Source organism: Scardinius erythrophthalmus, assembly GCF_964197995.2.
Source record: "Scardinius erythrophthalmus genome assembly, chromosome: 1".
In the NCBI taxonomy this organism is placed as follows: Eukaryota; Metazoa; Chordata; class Actinopteri; order Cypriniformes; family Leuciscidae; genus Scardinius; species Scardinius erythrophthalmus.
The window spans coordinates 21,412,635-21,433,975 of record NC_138221.1 but is presented as its reverse complement, the minus strand read 5'-3'; the positions used below and the strand labels follow the sequence as shown (position 1 = coordinate 21,433,975).

At 38.8% G+C, this 21,341-nt stretch overlaps 2 protein-coding genes and 1 long non-coding RNA gene across 3 annotated transcripts in view; all 3 read left to right on the top strand.

Annotated features, from left to right (window-relative positions):
* Positions 1-104, top strand: part of mei1 (meiotic double-stranded break formation protein 1) — a gene marked incomplete at both ends in the record, with an annotated part of 24,490 nt that extends 24,386 nt beyond the window's left edge. Inside the window, one exon of the mRNA XM_081373365.1 lies at positions 50-104. Within this exon, the coding sequence (XP_081229491.1) occupies positions 50-104 (55 nt within the window). The remainder of the gene's footprint in view (positions 1-49) is intronic.
* Positions 105-147: 43 nt separating this feature from the next.
* Positions 148-8,810, top strand: ccdc134 (coiled-coil domain containing 134). The gene is made up of 7 exons (XM_081385458.1): positions 148-313; positions 3,507-3,614; positions 3,704-3,825; positions 4,056-4,140; positions 5,406-5,587; positions 5,675-5,746; positions 7,740-8,810. The coding sequence occupies exons 2-7, from the start codon at positions 3,512-3,514 to the stop codon at positions 7,863-7,865; spliced, it is 690 nt and encodes a 229-aa protein (XP_081241584.1). The 5' UTR covers positions 148-313; positions 3,507-3,511; the 3' UTR covers positions 7,866-8,810.
* A 133-nt stretch (positions 8,811-8,943) lies between these two features.
* Positions 8,944-21,341, top strand: part of LOC308702540 — a 44,283-nt gene continuing 31,885 nt past the window's right edge. The window contains exon 1 of the long non-coding RNA XR_014031619.1: positions 8,944-9,107. This is a non-coding gene — a long non-coding RNA (uncharacterized lncRNA). The remainder of the gene's footprint in view (positions 9,108-21,341) is intronic.

Here is a 21,341-nt window from a genome sequence, read left to right as displayed (position 1 = left end):
TTCATAGATGTTTCTGTTGTAATCTGTGTCTCGTGTTGATCAATATCAGTATTGACATGTTTTCATCTGCCGCGTCTAAAGAATTAACGCCTATCAAACGATGATCGATCGTGATGACGCGAGGCTGACGTCAGCGTGCGTCGCTCTAATCGCTCCGTGCGGAAATCGCGTGGCATCAGCGGACTGGAGGACGCGCGCGGCATGTGAATGACCCGATCGCACGCGACGCTCGCATCGCAACACGAGCGTTTGAATCGGCGGAGGATCGACGCGTTTCGCAGATGATCGCGCGCGCTTCGCGTTGAAGGTGAAGGTGAGTGCGATCCGCATCACGCACGCGATCACCTCTGCAACATCTGCACTGATTATGACGCGACGCGATGTAGGGATGCGCTCTCTATTCTGTAATATACTCTCGTGGATTTATATACTGCATTTTACAGATCATATTTGATCAGTTCAGTTGCTAATGGTAATGATGATTGAATCAAATACTATAGTAATACCATGGTGCTGTTTGAATACCAGGGTAAATGAATATGGTAATCATTCAGTACTGCGGTATTTCCATGTGAATTATGATGCTGGAACCTCTTTGTATGAATTATTTCTATGATATTAGACACTATAGTTGGCACGACTGGACTGGTTAACCCTTGCTGCTATGAGGAGGGGTTACTTTATCTGACTGACTGCAAAATAATCAGTATATTGGTTGTTAATAATATTTTTTACTATTAATAATTGTAAAATAATATTGTTTATAATTATTAAATGTGTTGTATCAAAGTGGTTATTGATTAATAACTAGTCTGGTTTGAGCTCTGTGTCTCCGGACAGGAAGTAGAACTGTGGGTTTGGTTCTGAGCAAACATGAAATATTAAACACAAATCCCTCGGGGTTTATAGTTTCAGTCGGTCTGAAGCAGATGCTGGAGCATCACGTCTAAACAACACAAATACACACTTTAGACTGTCTGAACCGTGTGTGTATCATATAACAATCATCAGAACGAGATTCATCCCCTGATATGATTATTACACTCACAAGGATTTTGCCTTGAAGCTTCCAGTCAAGTAATTTATTTAAGGATCGCATAACCCAGAAATGGGTCATTCCTCGTGCCATTTCCAGCCTGCATGGCGACTCTCTTCTGCTGAACGCTGAAGAAGATATTCTGAAGAGCATTGGGGATCAAACAACTTTGAACCCTTCATTATATGGACAAAATCATTAGAGATGCACCGATGTATCGGCTGATTTGTTTTTGATCAATTCACAGCCATCGGCTATATAGCATGAAAATAGGCCGATATGACAAACCGACGGTTCATTATTAACTGTGTGAAGGCACTGAGCTGTATAATATCTCATTGAATTTCACAATCCAATGTTTTTCTTTGGGTAAAATAATTAAATACTTGCCAAAACTAAATAAAATCTGTACGAAATGCGGCATGTATCCTTTGAGGTTTTAAGCCTTGTGAACTTAAATATTCGAGCGCAAGAAAACTGAACTCAATTCTACTCACTGTGAGAAATTCACACACGTCCAAAGAAAATCACTCACTACTCTTGATTTAATAACTTTAATAAAGATTATGTGGCACATTTAATTTAATAAACAGTGAAGAATATGCAGAGTTATTTTACATTAGTTTACTTTATTTCCGCACCTGAAAACTACTTTTAAACCCAACCATAAAAGCACTGTTTATGTGCTTGTATCCTGTTCTGTTGTATTTATTTATGTATGTTTGCCTGCTGAATTAAATGGATCCAATCCATGTTCATTAGAAATTATTTGATGATACAGCAATAAATTAACTAGTACTACCACTGTATACCTTTGCTCATTTAAAACGTGATCAAAACACTGTCCATTTTAATGACAAAACTTCAAATAAGAGAGAAAGTGACAAATATCGGTATCGGATTGTTTGTTCAAATTGGTATCGGCACAAAAAAACAAACAAAAAAAAAAACACTCTGTGCATCCCTACCAAAAACATGTTTCTCATAATATGTTGTGTGTTCGACAGAAGAAAGAAAGAAAGTCACACAGGTTTGGATTATCATCTTTCACTGGTTTAGTGTCAATTCATCTGAAGTTTATTAGTATCGCACTTTTCACAATACATAATGTTTTATTAATGCTTCACATAAAATGGATGTTTCAGTGTTTCCGGGCCCAAATAAACAGGAACTCGAGCATTAAATCTAGAAATCACCATTAATTAGCCAGGAGTGGAAAACTCTGTTTTGTTTAGCCTATATCTCAGTCTTCTCATGTTTCCACTTTAGTCTGATGTTAAATTTGAAATCATATATTTATTAATTTTATTTATAGAAAGGTTCAATAGGCTACTTGTTTGAATTTTAGAGAAGATTTGAGTAATTCAAACTCTTTTATAATGGCCATTATGTTGTGAGCAGATGCATTTGTGATGTTTATTTATCCAATTTTAATTATTGATTACATTATTATTTTTGTTTTATATTAATATTTTGTCTTCTTGTAACTGTACAGTTTGAAAGCTTGTTTCTTGTTTCTCACCATTCAAATTTTTGAGTTAATATCTCTCAATTATGACTTTTTTCCTCACAATTCTGAGTTTATATCGCACTATTTTGACTTTTTCACGCAATTAACGAGTTTACCTCACAATTTTGACCTTTTTTTCTCACAACTAGTTAAATATCTTAAAATTTTGCCTTTTTTCTCGCAATTCTGAGTTAATCTAAATATTTTGTCTTTTTTCTCACAATTCCAAATTAATATCTCACAATTCTGACTTTTTTTGCAATTCCGAGTTAATATCTCACAATTTTGACTTTTTTTAACAATTCCGAGTTAATATCTCTCAATTCTGACTTTTTCTTCACAATTCTGAGTTTAGCCTATATCTCACTATTTTGAGTTTTTTATGCAATTGAGTTTACCTCACAATTTTGACTTTTTTCCCCCTCACAATTAGTTGAATATCTCACAATTTTGCCTTTTTTTTCTCGCAATTCTGAGTTATCTAAATATTTTGTCTTTTTTCTCACAATTCTGACTTTTTCTCGCAATTCAGATTTTTTCTTCTTCTAGCAATTGTGAGCTCATATCTCACAGTTCAATGTGATATAAACTTTGAATTGCGACAATAAATAGTAAAAAATATATAGAAGACAATTGCATCTTTTTATCTCGCAATTCCAACTTTTCTTCTCAGAATTGTGGGATATAAACTCGGAATTGCGAGAAAAAGTCAAAATTGTGAGGAAAAAGTTGCGATTTACCTTTTTTAATGTTTTATTTCATGGCGAAAACAAGCTTATATAGTCCAGCACATCAGTGTTCTTGTAACTGTACAGAATGAAAGATTTTTTCTGCTGTTTTTTCCCCTCACAATTCTAAATTTATATCTCAATATTTTGAGTTTTTCACGCAATTCCGAGTTTGTCTCACTATTTCTGTGATTGTTCTGGTGTGTGTGTGTGTGTGTGTGTCTCCCTCTAGTGGTCATGTTGAGTGTTTGCGCTCTTCTGCTGCTGCTGGCGGCTCCGGCGGCCCTCGGCTCTGACTCGGACACACCGAGACATCGACACGACTCCAACCTGGAGATCTGTATCCTCCTCACTCACACCAGTGAGTGTGTGTGTGTGTGTTTGAGTGTGTGAGTGTGTGTGGTTTGTTGTCCTGAACGTCTCCCTCAGATAAGCGTCTGTTCGAGACCAAGAGGAAAGATCAGCTGAAGGCTCTGAAGAACCTGGTGGAGCTCAACGACATCAACCAGCAGTACAAGATCATCGACATCATGCTGAAGGGCCTCTTCAAGGTGTGTGTGTGTGTGTGTGTGTGTGTGTGAGAGCCTCAGTCTGATGAAGAGCGTCTGATCCAGTCTGATCTCTGTGTTTGTGTGAGTGTGTGTATGTGTGAGAGCCTCAGTCTGATAAAGATCGTGTATGTGTGTGTGTGTGTGTGTGTGTGAGAGAGAGAGAGAGAGCGCCTCAGTCTGATATAGAGTGCCTGATCGAGTCTGATCTCTCTGTGTGTGTGTGTGTGCAGGTGCTGGAGGACTCCAGAGCTGTTCTTATCGCTGCTAACATGCAGCCAGACGATCCGTTTCCACTCGACGACAAAATCAAAGAAGGTGAAGAGACTCTTACTGATATTACACTCGATTATCACTCATCACTTTACACTGAACACTCAACACACACACACACACACACCCTCTGAAATCATGTCATTTATTTGTGTAGCGCTTCATGCTGTTCAGAAATAAACAGGAAAAACATCGATCAAAAACAAGCTGAATGTGATTACACTCATATATCAGTATTTGCTGAGCTAAAGTCCCCAAATCAGCTCAAAGACATTATCATATTCATCAATATACGGTTTAATTTCATTATAGACTGACATCTATCAGTTTATAAACACAAGAACTGCTGTGTTCTTATGATGAATACATGTAAATGAAATATTGAGATTAAATATCAACTATATAGACACATCACTGGACAAAAGACTCTCTTATGCATTTATCTGATCAAAAACACAGTAAAAACAGTGAAACATTATTCCAGTGTAAAACATATATAATATTAATATAATTATTTAATAATAATTAATTATATAATCTATTCCTGTGATCAAAGCTGTGTTTTCAGCATCATTACTCCAGTCTTCAGTGTCACATGATCCTTCAGAAATCATTCTAATATGCTGATTTACTGCTCAAGAAACATTTCTTATTATTATCAGTGTTGAAAACAGTTATTTACACTTTTATTTCAGGATTCTTTGATGAATATAAAGTTCAAAAGAACAGTATTTATCTGAAAAATAAGCTTTTGTAACATTAAACACTCTCGTTCAAAAGTTTGGGATCAGTAAGAATTTATTTAATTTTTTGGGGGAAAGAAATTAAAGAAATTAATACTTTTATTCATCAAGGATGAATTAAACTGATCAAAAGTTAAAGTAAAGACATTTTATAATGTTACAAAAGCTTATATTTCAAATAAATGCAGTTCTTGTGAACTTTCCATTCATCAAAGAATCCTGAAATAAAAATGTAAATAACTGTTTTCAACACTGATGTGAAACTGTGTGTGTGTGTGTGTGTGTGTGTGTGTGTGTGTGTGTGTGTGTGTGTGTGTGTGTGTGTGTGTGTGTGTGTGTGTGTTTGTGTGTGTGTGTGTGTTTCTAGCGTACACTCACGTGGTGGAGATTTCTAATAATATTTGACCACGTTGAGTGTGTGTGTGTGTGTGTGTGTGTGTGTGTGTGTGTGTGTGTGTGTGTGTGTGTGTGTGTGTGTGTGTGTGTGTGTTTCTAGCGTACTCTCACGTGGTGGAGATTTATAATAATAGTATTTGACCGAGTTGAGTGTGTGTGTGTTTTCTCTAGCGTACTCTCACGTGGTGGAGAACACGGCGTTCTTCGGGGACGTGGCTCTGCGGTTCCCGCGTATCGTTCATCATTACTACGAGCGTCACGCGGACTGGAGCGCTCTGCTGCGCTGGGGCCTGCGCTTCTGCAACCAGACCGGCGTCTTCAGCGGAGGAGCGCATCAGCACGTGCTCACGCTGGTCAGTGCTCGGCATCATGGGAAATAGCAGCATGATGACATTATTCAGAGTAAATGAGTTTTACTTGTATGTGTGTGTTTGCTTCAGATGTCACAGGAACTGGGCATCACCGAGAAATCTGCTGACTTCCTCAACCCGTATCGCACTGAACGAGACGACGTGAGTCTCACACACACACACACACATATAGATGGATATTATATATTATAATAATCTAATAATAATGATATGTTATAGTGTTGATGTGATTGTCATGTTTATGTCCACTGGATTTTGTTAATAATGAAATCGGGGGTTAACCAATGTGTTTTTCAGTCACCGTACTGTACATTAAATGTAATACTGTTGTTTTTCTTAATAATTTTACATTATAAATCGCAGGTCATTAATGGCTCAAATTGAACTCAATTTAATTTCAGCAAATTTCATTTTTAAAAATATTCTAAAAACTTGTTTCCCACTTTACTCAAATATTTGAAAACATTTACAGTCTAAACTTGATTTAAATAAATTAATAACATAATCTAACCAGCTACTCAAAAACTGAATTATTTTTTTAAATGCACTAAAAAATTCAGTTTACTTAAATTTTTGAAAACACTCAGGGCCAGATGTACTAACGCTTTTGCGCCCACTTCAGGCGCATTTTTTTTTCACAAAGTGTGCATAAAACCATGGCGAGGTATGTACGAACGGGACATATGCATTCATGGGATGGTCAAGGGGAAAGTGGGAGTGTCACATAAAGAGATGGGAGGGGAAGCGTAAACTGCGCCTAATTATGTATTCCGCATTATGTACAGAAAAAAACAGTGAAAGCACGCCTCTATTTTGTGCTGAAAATTCTCCGCCTCTTAAAAGCAGGTGTAACTTAGGAAGCGGGTTTCCTGGAATATGCCTCCTGGTGAAATGGCAGCAGTAATCCGAGCAAGACGAACACATAGGCTAAGGAGACGAGCTGAAAAGATTTTTGCCACACTTTTTCAGTTGAGTGAAAACGAAAAATTATGAAATTGAAATGAGTGATTTTTTTTTTGTTGTGATTTCGGTCCAGAATTTTTTGTGTGGGTGTGGAATTCCAGCCTTGTATGATGTTTAAATTTGCTGTTACCTCATGAACAAGCAGATCCGTTATCGCTAAATTTTTGTTTTCGCTGTTTTGCCTGACTTGGTGGCTGATCCATGATGGAAAGAGAGGAGGAGGCCCATTCAATTGCGTGTTTAAATATGCGCAATTTACGGTATAGTGGGTGGGGACAGACACTGATTACCTGATGAACTGCAGGTTTGGTACATAACACACACACTGCGGTTTCACATCAAGTGCTTTCTGCATCTTGGCCATTAACGCTGCGTTCGCAAATACATCTGGCCCACAGTCTGAACTTGCTCGTTTTAAATTAAATTATAATAAAATCAAAACAGTTAATCACAAAATAAAACATTTTAAATAAAAATTACATTTTATATTTCAGTTCATTTATGGCTAAAAATGTATTTTCATTAAAAAAAAAATCTAAAAAACTTTTTCTCATTTTACATAAATATTTGAAAACATGAACATATTATATATATAAATTCTAAATATGAAAAAAAAAACATTCTCAATTTACAATTTACAATATTTGATTAAAAAAAATAGTCCTTAATATACTCATTTTAAATTCAATTAATAAAAAGATCTAACTAAAAAACAACATTTTAGATAACAAAAAAAAATCAAATGTATGAAAACATGAACACTCTGAACTTACTAATTTTAAATTAAATTGATAAAATCTAACTGATCAGCGGACTACAATGAGTTTTAATGCACTTTATTCACTCATCTTAAAATATTAAAGTGTTTATTGGACAAAGTCAGTGTATTTGATGGGCTGTAGTGTGTAGATGGAGCCAGTAGGAGTCAGCAGAGCTTCAGATGTTGTTCATCAGTCACTAAGATAAACTCAGATTGTGTTTAAAGACTTCTATTACTCTACTATTCTCCTGTGAAATTATCAATCAATAAACCTTAATAATAATTACCATTAGATTTTTAGTGACTGTTTTGCTTTGGTTTCTACTTGATCGTTCTACAGTGTACATGTTTGTTCATGTGTGAACTACAGTGTGACTGTGTTGTGCTGAAGTGAGTCTGTGTGTGTTTCAGGTGCTGCACACGGCCGAAGCCTTCCAGAAGATTCTGCGTGAGGAAGAGAAGAGGAGGAGGAAGGAGGAGAAGAGGAAAGAGATCCGCAAGGGCCCGCGCATCTCTCGCTCTCGCAGCGAGTTATAGAGGCGGGAGAAGCTCACACTCAATCAGGGAGCCTGTGCTGGATCTCTCACGGGCCTCGACAGGTTTACAGGATTCACAGCGAGTCTCTGAACACTTCTGTGTTCAACTCTGTTTGATTGAGGAGGCTCTGCGTTAGATCCACTGCTGGTAATGTGTGTGTGTGTTAAGTGCTGTAGCTCTGCACTGGGGATAAGGGGGAAGGGCCATGGGAGGGGGAGGGGTCACATTGATGGGGTTGGTACGAGTGGGAGGAGTTATCTGATTGGGTGGGGTCATGCCTGTAAGGGTAGCCCGAGTGGGTGGGGTCAAGTATAGTGGGTGGAGTCATCAGTGGGAGGGTTAATAGTGAGTGGGTGGGGTCTTCTTTGCAAAGGTAACCAGAGTGGGTGGAGTTTGTTGAGTGGGCGGAGTCAAAGTAGGTTTGTGTCTCAGATGAAGGTATTTTGGACACTGCAGTGGCAGATTATTTCAATATTTAACACAAACTTGATGCGTTTTGATAATATAAAGTCAGAAATTGTTTCCACACATATAAAATCCATTTGTTTAGATTAAATATAAATGCTTTATTTGGGGATACCTTATAGTCTAATAAAAGAATTGTTGGTGATTTGATGTCTTTCTGCTTTCTTTAGAAACTATTATTGATTAAAGATTTGTATATTTAGCCCATGTGAAATGGACAAGCGTTAATGATCTGACCTCAGATCAGAGCTGCACTGCCAGAGAAACTCTTTAACCATGAATCTGAATCAAACTGATGTCAGTGTGAATGCGGTTCTGTGCTGATTCGCTTCAGTTTGTCCGGCTGCTGGAGGGGTTTCAGACGATCGACACACTTTCATACGGGCTTTATCGATCTGATCATGTGACTGTTAGTGGAATAAGTGTGTTCAGCATCTGTGGGAGATTATTACTGACAGAATTAATAAAGTTTATTGAACAAACTCTTGCTGTTTCTCGGTTCATTTGTGCTGAATGTCTCGTAAACGTTCTTGCTACTGTTCTAATAAAATAGTTAGAATATTGTGCATTGTGCAGGAATCTTGTACTGCAAGAAATGTTGTAACTGCAACAAGGAGGAGCAGAACAGAAATGAAACTAAAGCTGAACAACAAGATTTGTTTTATGCAAATATGATGACATTATAAACCATTGCAAACCAGTGCATCTGTGAAGTGTTTTCATGGACTTGTGATCGGTCAGATCCAGGGAAGGTGGCGACAGCTCCAGCAGCTTCAGGTAAGAGACTGTCTGGATTTAACTCTAAACAGTTTATTTTGGTTTGCAATTGACAGAAACTGTTTGATCTCACTCATTTAAGGCCTAAAGTATTACCTTGTTGTAATAAAATGTTCATAATATAATAATTTTCTCAAAATGTACTAAAATCTTGAGCTCATAATTGTGGGCCATATAGGCCATTTATATATATATACATATTATATATATGATCGGTGTCTGATCATGTTTATTGAGTGTTGTGCACCAATCAGGCTCCTTCTCTCACAGGTAACAGACAGAACAGGGAAACTAACTGTAGGAAGAGCATTTGAGGTGCAGTAAATCTAATGATTCAGCTGCTGTTCTCTCAGCTTTTGACTAAATCCTCGACATGTTTAATATGAAGAGTGCGGTTTATTAATGTTTAGTGCTGTTTTTGTTTTCTAAGAAGCATTACTCTTGTGATCTGTCTGGATTCACTAAAGATCAACCTTCCACACCTACAGGTAATAAATCTCTCCACACAGTTGCTGCCAAGATGATTAAAAAAAAAAAAACGCTTCTCTATATAAAGTATTAATTCCTGTGGTAACCAGAGTAGTTTAACACTCTTTAGAGTAGGACCATATGTACTCTGATCAGAGTTAATTTAACTCTGGGGATTTTGCTGTGTACCCTGAACCTAGCCTGGTCCTACCAGACTCTCGTACATTCATTTGTACAGAGAGTCTGGCCACTCTCCATTGACAAGCGTTAACTTCCTTGTAGGCGGGTACTCTGTTGAAGTTTAAAACTATTGGATCTGCCCAGAGTCACTCTGGATCTGCCATAACCAATCGCTAACGTTTGGTCATGACTAAACTTCAACTCAAACTAGCGCACAACCTCGACGTCATCGTTCTCAGCCACTCCCTCTGTACGCTGATTGGACCGGTAAAAAATTTACCAGAGAAAACCTGTGAATATACCGTATATTACCCAGTACTTTTTTTAGGTAAATACAATTAGTACACATGGACATGTACTGTAAAATAAAGTGCAATCAAAGTCCTAAAATTCAAATGAGTTTTCAATATTTGTTGGATGAACTTCAAAGTACTTGAGAAAGTGGGTTATTTGTGGGCATTTCTTTTTCTTTTCATTTTCTCAGTGAGAACAAATGTACTGTCTTGTGTAATGAAGGGTCATTTCTTATCATACAACACACACACATTGTCCCAGAATATGCACACATACATTAGTTATCATATTGTCATACTGGCACCTCCGTCTTATAATACCACAGTGGGCCGTCACCTGAGTATCAATTATGCTTTATGCTTATTAGCCTGGCTAGAAATAGCCCAGATCGCACACGCTTGATGAATAAGTCATGACAACATATGTATTTACATTACATTACTTTAACTTATCAAAAATTGTAAGAAATTTCAACTTTTTTGAAATTCGTAATTTAAGTCAGCTTAATATAATTTAAGTTGAAATGACTTGCACTGCCAAGTTGATTATAATTTAAAAAATTAGGCACAAACTGAAATTGGTGGATTTTTACCGTGCATATATCAGTGAACATCACATGGATTTTGTATGTGTGAAACCTGGTTGTGTTTCTTGTTGTCTACGCTTCACTAGATCTACTGGATCATCTGAGGGATTCGACTGAATCAAGATGCTGCTGATCATTGAAGCTCTTCTTCTCATTTCAGCTGTTCTACAGGTGAGCTTGTGTTTGAGTATGAATATTACACACAGCAAAAACTCCAGTGTTAAATTAACACTCCTGGGAGTGTATATGAGTCCACACTCAAGAGTGTAAAGTGTTAAAATATGAGTGTTAAATTAACACTCAAGAGTGTTAAAGTTAATGAGCTAATTAAGTGATTAATTTAGTGATGATTTATCATTATTGAAGACACCTGATGTTAACAAGCCGAATCACTGAAGGAGAAAATCACAAATTGTAAGCCACCGTTATGGTGATGGGTGTTTGCTTTAGTCGGGCTCTAGACCATTATATGTTTACTTTAGATTTTGTTTGGCTGTTGTGTCTTATAACTGCCCGATGAACAAAGAGAAAAAGTGATCTGATGGTGTTGGTTATATTATGACAATCATCATTTGAAATTGATCACTGAACTCATTAAGATCCTTATTTCTGATTTAGATTTATGTTGTTGATTACAGCATAACTGTGAATCTGCATAAATATCCAGAATTTTAGATATAATACAAAGGATTTCTTAAAAGTTGTTTTGAAAAAAAAAAAAAAAATTCTTTTAGGCACACACAGACGTCAAGATTCAGTCTATGCATCTCAACAATGGTGACGAGCAGATTATTCAGTTAGGAAAAGTAAATTACAAAGACAATTCAGATCATAATGTATTCATACCGCAATGCATGATGGGAGCCATTAATGAGTTGTGATTGGTGGCAGCCACTGCAACATGCTTTATTATTGTCACCATTGTTGAGATTCACAGGCTGATTATTGATGTCTGTGTTTCTAAATAAATTCATTTGAAAGTCTTTTGATCAGAACAATGGTTATGAAATATTTTTGGATTATATGAAAAATACTGAAAATCATGTGCTGTAGAATCACAGAGCTGCTGTAATTAACAAGTTAAGCCATCTCAATAAGTTTTGTTTTACGGATCACAACATGATTATGTCAAAACATAACCAACACCATCAGATCACATTGTCTCTTTGTTCGTCTGACTGTTATAAATCAATAACAGCAGACAAACAAAATTTAAAGTAAACATATAAGTGTCAAGAGTCCAACTAAAGCAAACACCCATCACCTTAATGGTAACTTACAATTAGTGATTTCCTTCTTCAGTGATTCTGCTTGTTAACATCAGGTGTCTTCAATAATGCTCAATCATCACTAAACTAATCACTTAATTAGCTAATTAACTTTAACACTCTTGAGTGTTAATTTAACACTCATATTTTAACACTTTACACTTTTGAGTGTGGACTCATACACTCCCAGGAGTGTTAATTTAACACTGGAGTTTTTGCTGTGCAGACATGAATACTGATGACTGATCATTATGATTCCTGTCGATGCAGGATAATAGACATGCTGCTGAAGGACTTCCACTGGATATGGCAGAGGATTCAGTTGATGACCAATTTAAATGGTGTTTAAAGAAAATGGAAAAACGAGTGCAGAACAAATTTCTGAAGAAGGAAATGTCATCTAACCCTGAATTTGCAAGAGTTTGGAAAGATGCTGAAATTTATCACAAATCACCAGGAGATAATCTGTCAAAGAATCATTCAGTTGCCATTTATGTGTACTCTAACTCAGCTTTTAATCTATTTGAGAAATTCAATAATGCCATTCGTACTGGTAAACAACAATATAAAGCTGGGACATATTCATGGTATTCACTTTACTTTTGGTTAACAGAAGCGATACAGATTCTGAAGAAAACACAAACTAAATGCTACAATACTTACCGTAGTACTGATGTTGAATTTGATAAGAATGTTAAGGGCAAAGAAGTTCGTTTTGGCCAGTTTGCTTCATCCTCTCTTGATCGTACAGAAGCACATAAGATTGGAAATAAATCTTGTTTTGAAATCTACACTTGTTCAGGTGCTGATGTGACAAAATATTCAAAGTTTCCTAATCAGAAAGAGGTGCTGATTCCTCCATATGAGACATTTACAGTCAGTGATGTGAAGCAAAGAGCAGATCAGAAATATCTCTGGTGTAAAACTGTGTACATTTTGAAAAGCTATACAACACGAAGCTTCCTGAACTGTGTAGCAAGCGGTGGAAACCAAGTTGCTTTTTTAAATGTTTTATTAATTTTAATCGTTTTTTGCTCTGTGGTTAGCTACTAATCAGATAAACACTGCATGTTTCTTGTTGTTATTAAACATCAAATTGATTGTCATGTTTTATTGAATCAAATATTCATGCGCTGGTCAGGAGTCGGAGAAGTCAAAGGAGATGATTTAATATATTGGAAAACTGAGAGCAGAGTCTTTGCAAAATATGCAGATAATACAACTTTTACAATAATAATTTGCCATATTATAAACAAGTTTTGAATTTGGTTGATACAATATAATAAAAAAATTGTAATTTGTAAGGGTTACAGTGATAACCTGAACAATGAGCACAAAACTCAAGATCAAGAAAGTATGTGAAGTTCATTGACCTTTGGAATTGTTGAGTTATGTGACACTTTAATGTGTACTTCCATTGTAAATTCCCAGGGAGAAGAGAAAGTTCAGCCCAAACTGAACGTTTGCTGTGAAGCTGTCTTGCCAAATGCTGATGCCATTTTAGATTTGATGCAAATGTTTTGTGCTTAAGGGAAAACCCTGTGATTTCTGGAGGGTATAAATTGTGAGACCTTCAACTGTTCGAGGCCGATCCTCGTGGTGAAGACTACTTGTATTTTTTTTTTAATGTTGATTTTTATTCTGTACTTTGTTATTAAAACGAAACCATTGAAGGTGGTGATTCGTAAACTTCTCTATAACAAGTCTCAGAGTGATTTTCTTCTGAAAACTATTATCTAAACCTGGACAAAAATCCCATCAAGCCTCAAGAGCACGAACATCCAGACTGAGTTTGGCACAGACTCCCCTTGGGAATTTCTAACCAGCGGACAGCGCTAAAAACCTAAAGGTAATTCCAAATCTTCTTGATTTGTACAGGTTATGGAGAAGTGTGATGGAAATCTTAGTCATTTAGTGGGAATATAAATACATCAGGATTCACAGCAATCTGATTTACAAGACTGACTGATGTCAGTTTTATTAACTGTAACTCTGAATATGTGGTCTACCGGCTACAATGCCCATGTGGGTGTTTCTATGTGGGCAGAACTAAAAGAAAACTAAAAGAGCGGTTTTATGAACACAAATACGCAATCCGAGTCAACAACGATGATTACCCTATGGCCAAACACTATAAAGAAATACACCATAGTGACCCATCATCTTTGAGAATTCAGGGCATTGAAATTATTAAAAAATCAATACGTGGAGGTGACATTTTAAAACAGTTATTGCAACGTGAAACCTTTTGGATATGGAGCTTTAAAGCGATGGACTATCCAGGATTAAATGAGGAGATAGATTATAGACCTTTTTTGTGATTTTGTAACATTGTTCTTTTCTGTGCCTACTTACCTTTTTTTTTTTTTTTTTTTTTTTGTGTATTGTATATATGCATGAATGTGTATACATGAATATATGTATGCTATCTGTTGCTTGTGTTTCCTGCTTACATTGTGACTAACAGTTTTAATGCTGAGAATCATGTGAGGGGCGTGTCCTAGCAATATGTGCATGAGTGTATACTATGCATGCTATCTGTTGCTTTTTTTATTTTTTATTTTATTATTTTTTTTATTATTGTGACCAACAGCTTTAGTGCTGAGAACCATGTGAGAGGTGTGCCTTAGCAATATATGCATGAATATATATGCATGCTATTTGGTGCCTGTGTTTTTGTTAATTATTGTGACTTGTAGCTTTGGTGCTGAGAGCCATGTGAGAGGCGTGTCCTAGCAATTACCTGCAGATCTTCAACATTGATTGTTAGCACCTGTGTGTTAGCTTCTACTTGTGTGTCTCTGTCATTATAAGACCTGTTTTCTATCTGCTTCATTATGCCCTGAAGAAGGCCCCATGCCGCTACGCGTGGGCATTTTAAAGTTGTCCGTTTAGGACAGTGGTTCTCAACCTCTCCTGCAGGGACCCCCTGACAGGCCATGTTTCTGTTTAAACCTGAAATGGCACACCTGATTCAGTTAATTAAAGGCTTAATGAGTAGTTGACTAATTGATTAATTGACTAATTCCTACTCTTCCTACTCTAATAACTACTCATTAATTGAATCAGGTGTGCCATTTCAGGGTTAAAACAAAAACATGGCCTGTCAGGGGGTCCCTGCAGGAGAGGTTGAGAACCACTGGTTTAGGACATGTCATTTCTTTAATAAAGACATTTTAACTAAGGAGTGCCTCGGCTACCAGAGATTTTTTCTCCACACTGCACCTTAGATGTTCTACCTTGGACCGAAGAGCACCCAAATCAAACTCAAAAGGAATTGAGCACGCCATCCATCCTGAATCAAAACAATAAAAATGTAACCTTTAGATTTTAAAACTTTAAGTTTAAAACATTGTATTAACATGGCCAATACTTACAGAAAACTCCTTCCCAGGCTGCAAATAAAATTGTCCCACACTGTAGAGCTGTAAGAAATCAAAATACATATTATTCAGTTAACTGTTATGATTCTTGAGGACATACATTTCATACATCTGCTTACAATACATCTATAGGTTAATAAAAATAAGCTTCACTTTAAGCTTCATTTGACCTCTCTAAATATTCTAATTTGCTTTTTTGGCATGCATTTTACTTGTCTTTGTTGCCTAATAGATCATTATTAACTGATAGTTTTTTTTTGCTATCAGTTTTTGCTATCATGCTACAGAACTGGGTCTCCCGCCTAAATAGAAATGAAATTAAATGCTAAACGTACCATAGACCAAATCACCCATTTTGCGTTGCAAAGGAAAGTGCAGTATTTTTAATCCGTGTTTTCACGTGTTTTTGTGTCTAAACGACTTATTCAATTTGGTCCAGTATTTATCATAAAAGTTCATAAAATCATAAAATCATCAAGTTCGCCATCCGAGAAACGGACTGCAAATATAGCATTTTGAGCAAAATAACATTGTCTATTATAAGTGCTTGTTTGTACCACTGACGGGCTCGGATGTTATGGAAAGGATCCTTACAGATAGCTAGTGCTCACAGTTAGACATTTTTGTTATAAGATCCTTCAAACGTAACATGTCAAATGCAGTAATTTTATCTCGCAGACCATCGTACACACATTTAACGTTAATTAACCACCTCGATTTGTCCTTCCACCGTTCCAAACAATCACTAAGTCTGTTTTAGTCTAAATAAACCGTAAGGTAATGTTTATTCAATGTTCAAATCTAGAGTTAGATTTGAAAATGTCGGGACAAGCAATGGGGTGAAAGAGCAGATCTAACTAACGGTGTTTTTGCAACCGTCGCTGGATAAACTTCCACTGTCATTTGTACACTATAGTGTAAAATCCTAAAACCTTACTATAAAATTCAAAATTAACTAACCAAATTTCCAGATATCGGCAGAGTGAGATCCAGTGAGTGATCTGCATCTGCCTGCAGTTGTGCTCTGAAGTCAGTCGGGCAGCACGCGCACTCTCTGTTTACAGCAACCCTGTATTATTGCTAGGCATATTACAGCCAGGTTACAGCTAGGTTACAGCAACACTAAAATTTACTGTAAAATGTTCCCGCTCAAACAAAATTACCCACAATACAATGCAAATTACGGTACTTTACTGTAATATAGAAATGCAGTATTGTACTGTAGGTTACAGTACTGTGCTGCTAAATCTACAGCGACATTTAACAGCGGCTGTCCTTTTCAGAATAATGCACGGATATAGTGACACATTTTGTTTTCGTTTGCGTGGGACAAAACCATAGGCCATAACAGACTGTGTTTACATTGAATACTTAAGTCCACACCATGTGCATATTGAAATAACTGTGTGTGTACGTAGCTGTTAAAGAGAACTGAATTCGCAATCGCGTGCATGTGAGAAGAGCATGTAGGCTACTTCATCTGTGTGTCCGTCAGCGAGTCCTTGTTCACAGCTTATTATTAAAGTCAATAACTTTAAGTAACTTAAAGTAGTACCGAGTCTTTCCGGAAAAAAACGAGCAGCTGAGGGCGGGCCGTGTGGGCGAAGCTTAGCTGTGCTAACGCGCCGAGCTAGTGACAACACACAGAGACATTTGTTCAACAGTTTTACTCACCGTCCGGTTCCAACGCACGACCGCGAACCTTTATCATTGTGACTGCTCGATCCTTAAGCATTAGACGATCTGCAAATCCATCGATCTGGGCTTTGTTTATAAAACAATCATCGTCGAAATGCAGGGACCACAGTCTTACACAACTCTTTATGCTCAGGAAAACAAACTCCATCCACGGGTCCCTTAACGCTGGGTTCTTTGGGAATCTGTGCAGGTTTGTCTTGCCCTGGCAACCAAAAACACACTTCTTTGGTGACCATGACTTCCCAAAAGCCGGGCAGGGCGCTTTGATGGCGAACTGCTTTCACTCTCTTGCTCTGGTCTACGAGTGCGTGCGCGCGTGCGTCTTTCCGGGGGAAGTGCCCTTAGGACCCATATAAGGAAATTCCGCCCTCTCTTACGTGAGAGAGAGCCATACTCGAAAAAAAACTTCCCGAAACTTGTGACAAACCGGAAGGACAATTTTTGGAACAAAAATACTCCTTCAAACGTACAACTTAACTTTTGAAACTTTGTCCATGTTTAGCATGGGAATCCAACTCTTTAACAGTGTAAAAAACTCAGTATGCATGAGACAGCAATTCACCCCCCCTTTAAGTAACTTAAAGTAGTACTGCGAAGTTAAAGAAGTCTTACACTTTTGAAAATGTGTGAATTGGATTTTTGGAAATCGCAATTTGAAATTCTCGAAAATCATTTTGTTTTTTTCGCACCCCTAACATTCATATGTGGTTTAAAATCCTATTTGAATTGTGTTTTTGGAAATGAATTTCTAATCATACTATGCGACTTTCTCATGCCATGTAAAACGTAATGTAAGGACTATCCATTGGCCCAACAACGGAATCCAACGGTGGCTGAAGGAATAATGCATGTAGGCCTATGTCTTTTCAACACTCCAGTGAAGTTCACTTAATTTATTGGAATTTAGTTTCAATATTACTTTAGTTCTATGTGTAATTTGACTTCAATTTCAAATGATAATCAAATTTAGATTGTGTTTCTGACTAGAAAATAATCATAAATATTGATTATGAATTAATTTAGATCTTTGATTATTCCAAGCATTTCATAATTTCAAATATTCGTTCATTACGGACCTAGTAGCCTACCACTTTGAGACATCACGTCGCGAATGTGCACTCACGCTCACAAACTAGCCAGTCCTGAAATAGTCAGAGGGTGCAGTGTAACTATTTTACCCTAAGCGGCCGCTCACTGCTGACCCGTAGGTGTAATTTTTTATAATAGTTACAGCGTACACCATACTAAGTCAGGGATAGTCAGAAATCAGAAGGTATAATGAAGTGCACCATGCTCCATTCATTAGTGCCTGGGAACACCAGACTGCACGTAATCTACTGTAAATAATGATTTCAGAAGAATGCAGAATAAATCAAGGTTTAACATTTATTTGTCAGGTAAAATTGTATCATGCCAATTACACAAGTAAATGATCAAAAGCCAATTCAGAAATAATAAATACATGACATCAATTACTCAAAGATGACTCTAAAAGTAAGCAATGCATTCCTGACAGAGACATACAGTGGTGTGTCAGTGCTTTCCAACAGGGAAAACACTGAAACAACACTGTATGGCGGTTATCCTGGTAAAGGGTCCGACAGACTGCTGTGTCACCCAGCCTTAAATACCCAGACCAGAACAAAAGGGTTATACCAATATTGTTTAGAGTTTGTTTTGGGTCAGTTCATGTACCCCAGGGGGTAGCACCTGGTTTCGAGAGATATACATCACCCAGAGAGGAGAACAGGATTCTCCTAAGTTCTCAATCTTTCTCATTAAACCAATGACTTCAATGAAATTAAGACCATTTTACCAACTGCACCGAGACACTTAAAATGATACCAAACATGAAAAGGAAAAACAATAGATTCACAAGATACATATAAAGACATTCTTAGTGACCTCTTTAGATGGGAAATCGTTTGGGCAGGAGTGTCCTGTGCTCTGTCTTTGTTATCTTTTGTCCAGGGTGTGTTTTATGGTTTTATTATAGTTTGGTCTTAGCAGGAATATCAGTCCTTACAATTATGAGTGTCAGTTTAGTGTTTTGTTGTTAGAAAATGGAAGTAATTACAGACTGAAGTTACAAAAACTGTGGTCCAATATTCCAAAATGTAAAAATTTATCTCAATAAATCTCAAGAACACACGTGTTCTGTAACAACAACCACCCTTTTTTTCTTTCTCCAGAGGAAAACACAAGGCTGTGTAGCAACTGAACAATAAACATATGTTTATTAAACTTTTCAACTTTTCAGAGGACAGAGGTACTACTTATCGGTAAAAAAAAAAACGCCTGCAAAACCTCTCACAATACAATTTTAACATAGTAGGATGCCCTGTTACTTTATCCTCTACAGCATGGGTCACCAAACGTCTCGGTTACTGATGTAACCCTCGTTCCCTGAAGGAGGGAACGGGAGACGTAACGTCGACGTGACAACGTAATTGGGATCACTTCAGGGAGCCCTATCAACTTCGAGTGTCTACAGAACGAGCCAATGAACGTTGGCGTGCGTGAATCGCGTCACGCGCCCCCGCCCCGCAGCGCGGGTATAAACAGGAAGCGGGCGCACGCACATTACGTCACGTCGATGTTACGTCTCCCGTTCCCTCCTTCAGGGAACGAGGGTTACATCAGTAACCGAGACGTTCCCTTTCAGTCGCTCACGTTTGACGTAACGTCGACGTAATTGGGATCCCATGGAAAACGCCACGGTTGCTGCCACATCCAGCGCCCTACGCAAGACTCTCAGACCCCCAACTGTTGGGGCGGAAGACCTGCGTAGAGGGAGTTCAACTGCTGTTCCATTATACCCCACACAGCGGAACTCTTGGATAACACTGGGAAAGCGTACCTGTCCAGGGGAAAGAACGCTGCGGAGCCACATCCTGCCCGAAGGGAGGTAACATGTGGAGAATACACATATGGACTGGCCGAAGGGGCAGTGCGACATATGGAATGTCACTGGGGTGGCTCCAGCCGAAGGGGGAGACTACACCGACAGTAACGGCAGAGCAGACTCTGCTCTGGTCCTCTAACAGACATCAGCTCTACAGATGTCTGTTAGCGAGGCGCCGTGTGCCAGCGCCCAGGAAGAAGCGACACTCCTAGTGTAGTGGGCTTTTAACCCGGGCGGGCAGGGCACGCCTTGGGCTTCGTAAGCCAAGGCGATGGCATCCACTATCCAGTGGGCCATCCTCTGCTTGGAGACAGCCTTCCCTTTCTGCTGGCCTCCGTAACAGACGAAGAGCTGATCTGAGGTCCTGAGGCTTTGCGTTCTGTCCACGTACAGACGCAGAGCGCGAACGGGACAGAGAAAAGCCAGGGCTGGGTCTGCCTCCTCCGAAGGCAGCGCTTGCAGGTTCACTACCTGGTCCCGGAAGGGAGTGGTAGGAACCTCGGGCACGTATCCGGGCCGGGGTCCCAGGATGACGTGAGAGTTATCCGGGCCGAATTCTAGGCACGATTCGTCAACCGAAAATGCATGCAGGTCCCCTAGTCTCTTGATAGAGGCCAATGCAACCAGGAGTACTGTCTTACAGGACAGGATTTTTAACTCAGCTGATTGCAGAGGCTCAAAGGGTGGTCTCTGAAGTGCCGAAAGGACCAGAGACAATCCCAAGAGGGTATAGAGAGTGGGCGAGGAGGATTCAGTCTCCTTGCTCCCCTCAGGAACCTGACAATCAGGTCATGCTTTCCCAAAGACTTACCATCAACAGCATCGTGATGTGCAGCAATAGCGGCAACATACACTTTAAGGGTGGAGGGAGACAGCCTTCGCTCCAGCCCTTCTTGCAGGAAGGAAAGCACGGCTCTGATCGAGCAAGATTGGGGGTTCTCCTCATGAGAGGAGCACCAGTCAACGAACAGGTTCCACTTCAATGCATAGAGGCGCCTCGTAGAGGGGGCTCTAGCGGAAGTGATGGTGTCAACTACCGCAGGGGGTAGGTCACTTAGAACCTCCGCGTCCCGTCCAGGGACCAGACATGGAGTTTCCAGAGGTCTGGACGTGGGTGCCATAGGGTGCCCCGTCTCTGAGAGAGCAGGTCCTCTCTCAGAGGGATGGGCCAGGGAGGGGCTGTCGCGAGGAGCACTAGTTCCGGGAACCAGGTCCGGTTGGGCCAATACGGCGCAACTAACAAGACCTGCTCCTCGTCCTCCCTGACTTTGCACAAGGTCTGTGCAAGAAGGCTCACTGGGGGAAATGCATACTTGCGTAGGCCCCGGGGCCAGCTGTGTGCCAGAGCATCCGAGCCGAGGGTCCCCTCAGTCAGGGAATAGAACAACTGGCAGTGAGACGTGTCCGGAGCGGCAAACAGATCTACCTGTGCGGTCCCGAAGCGCCTGAAAA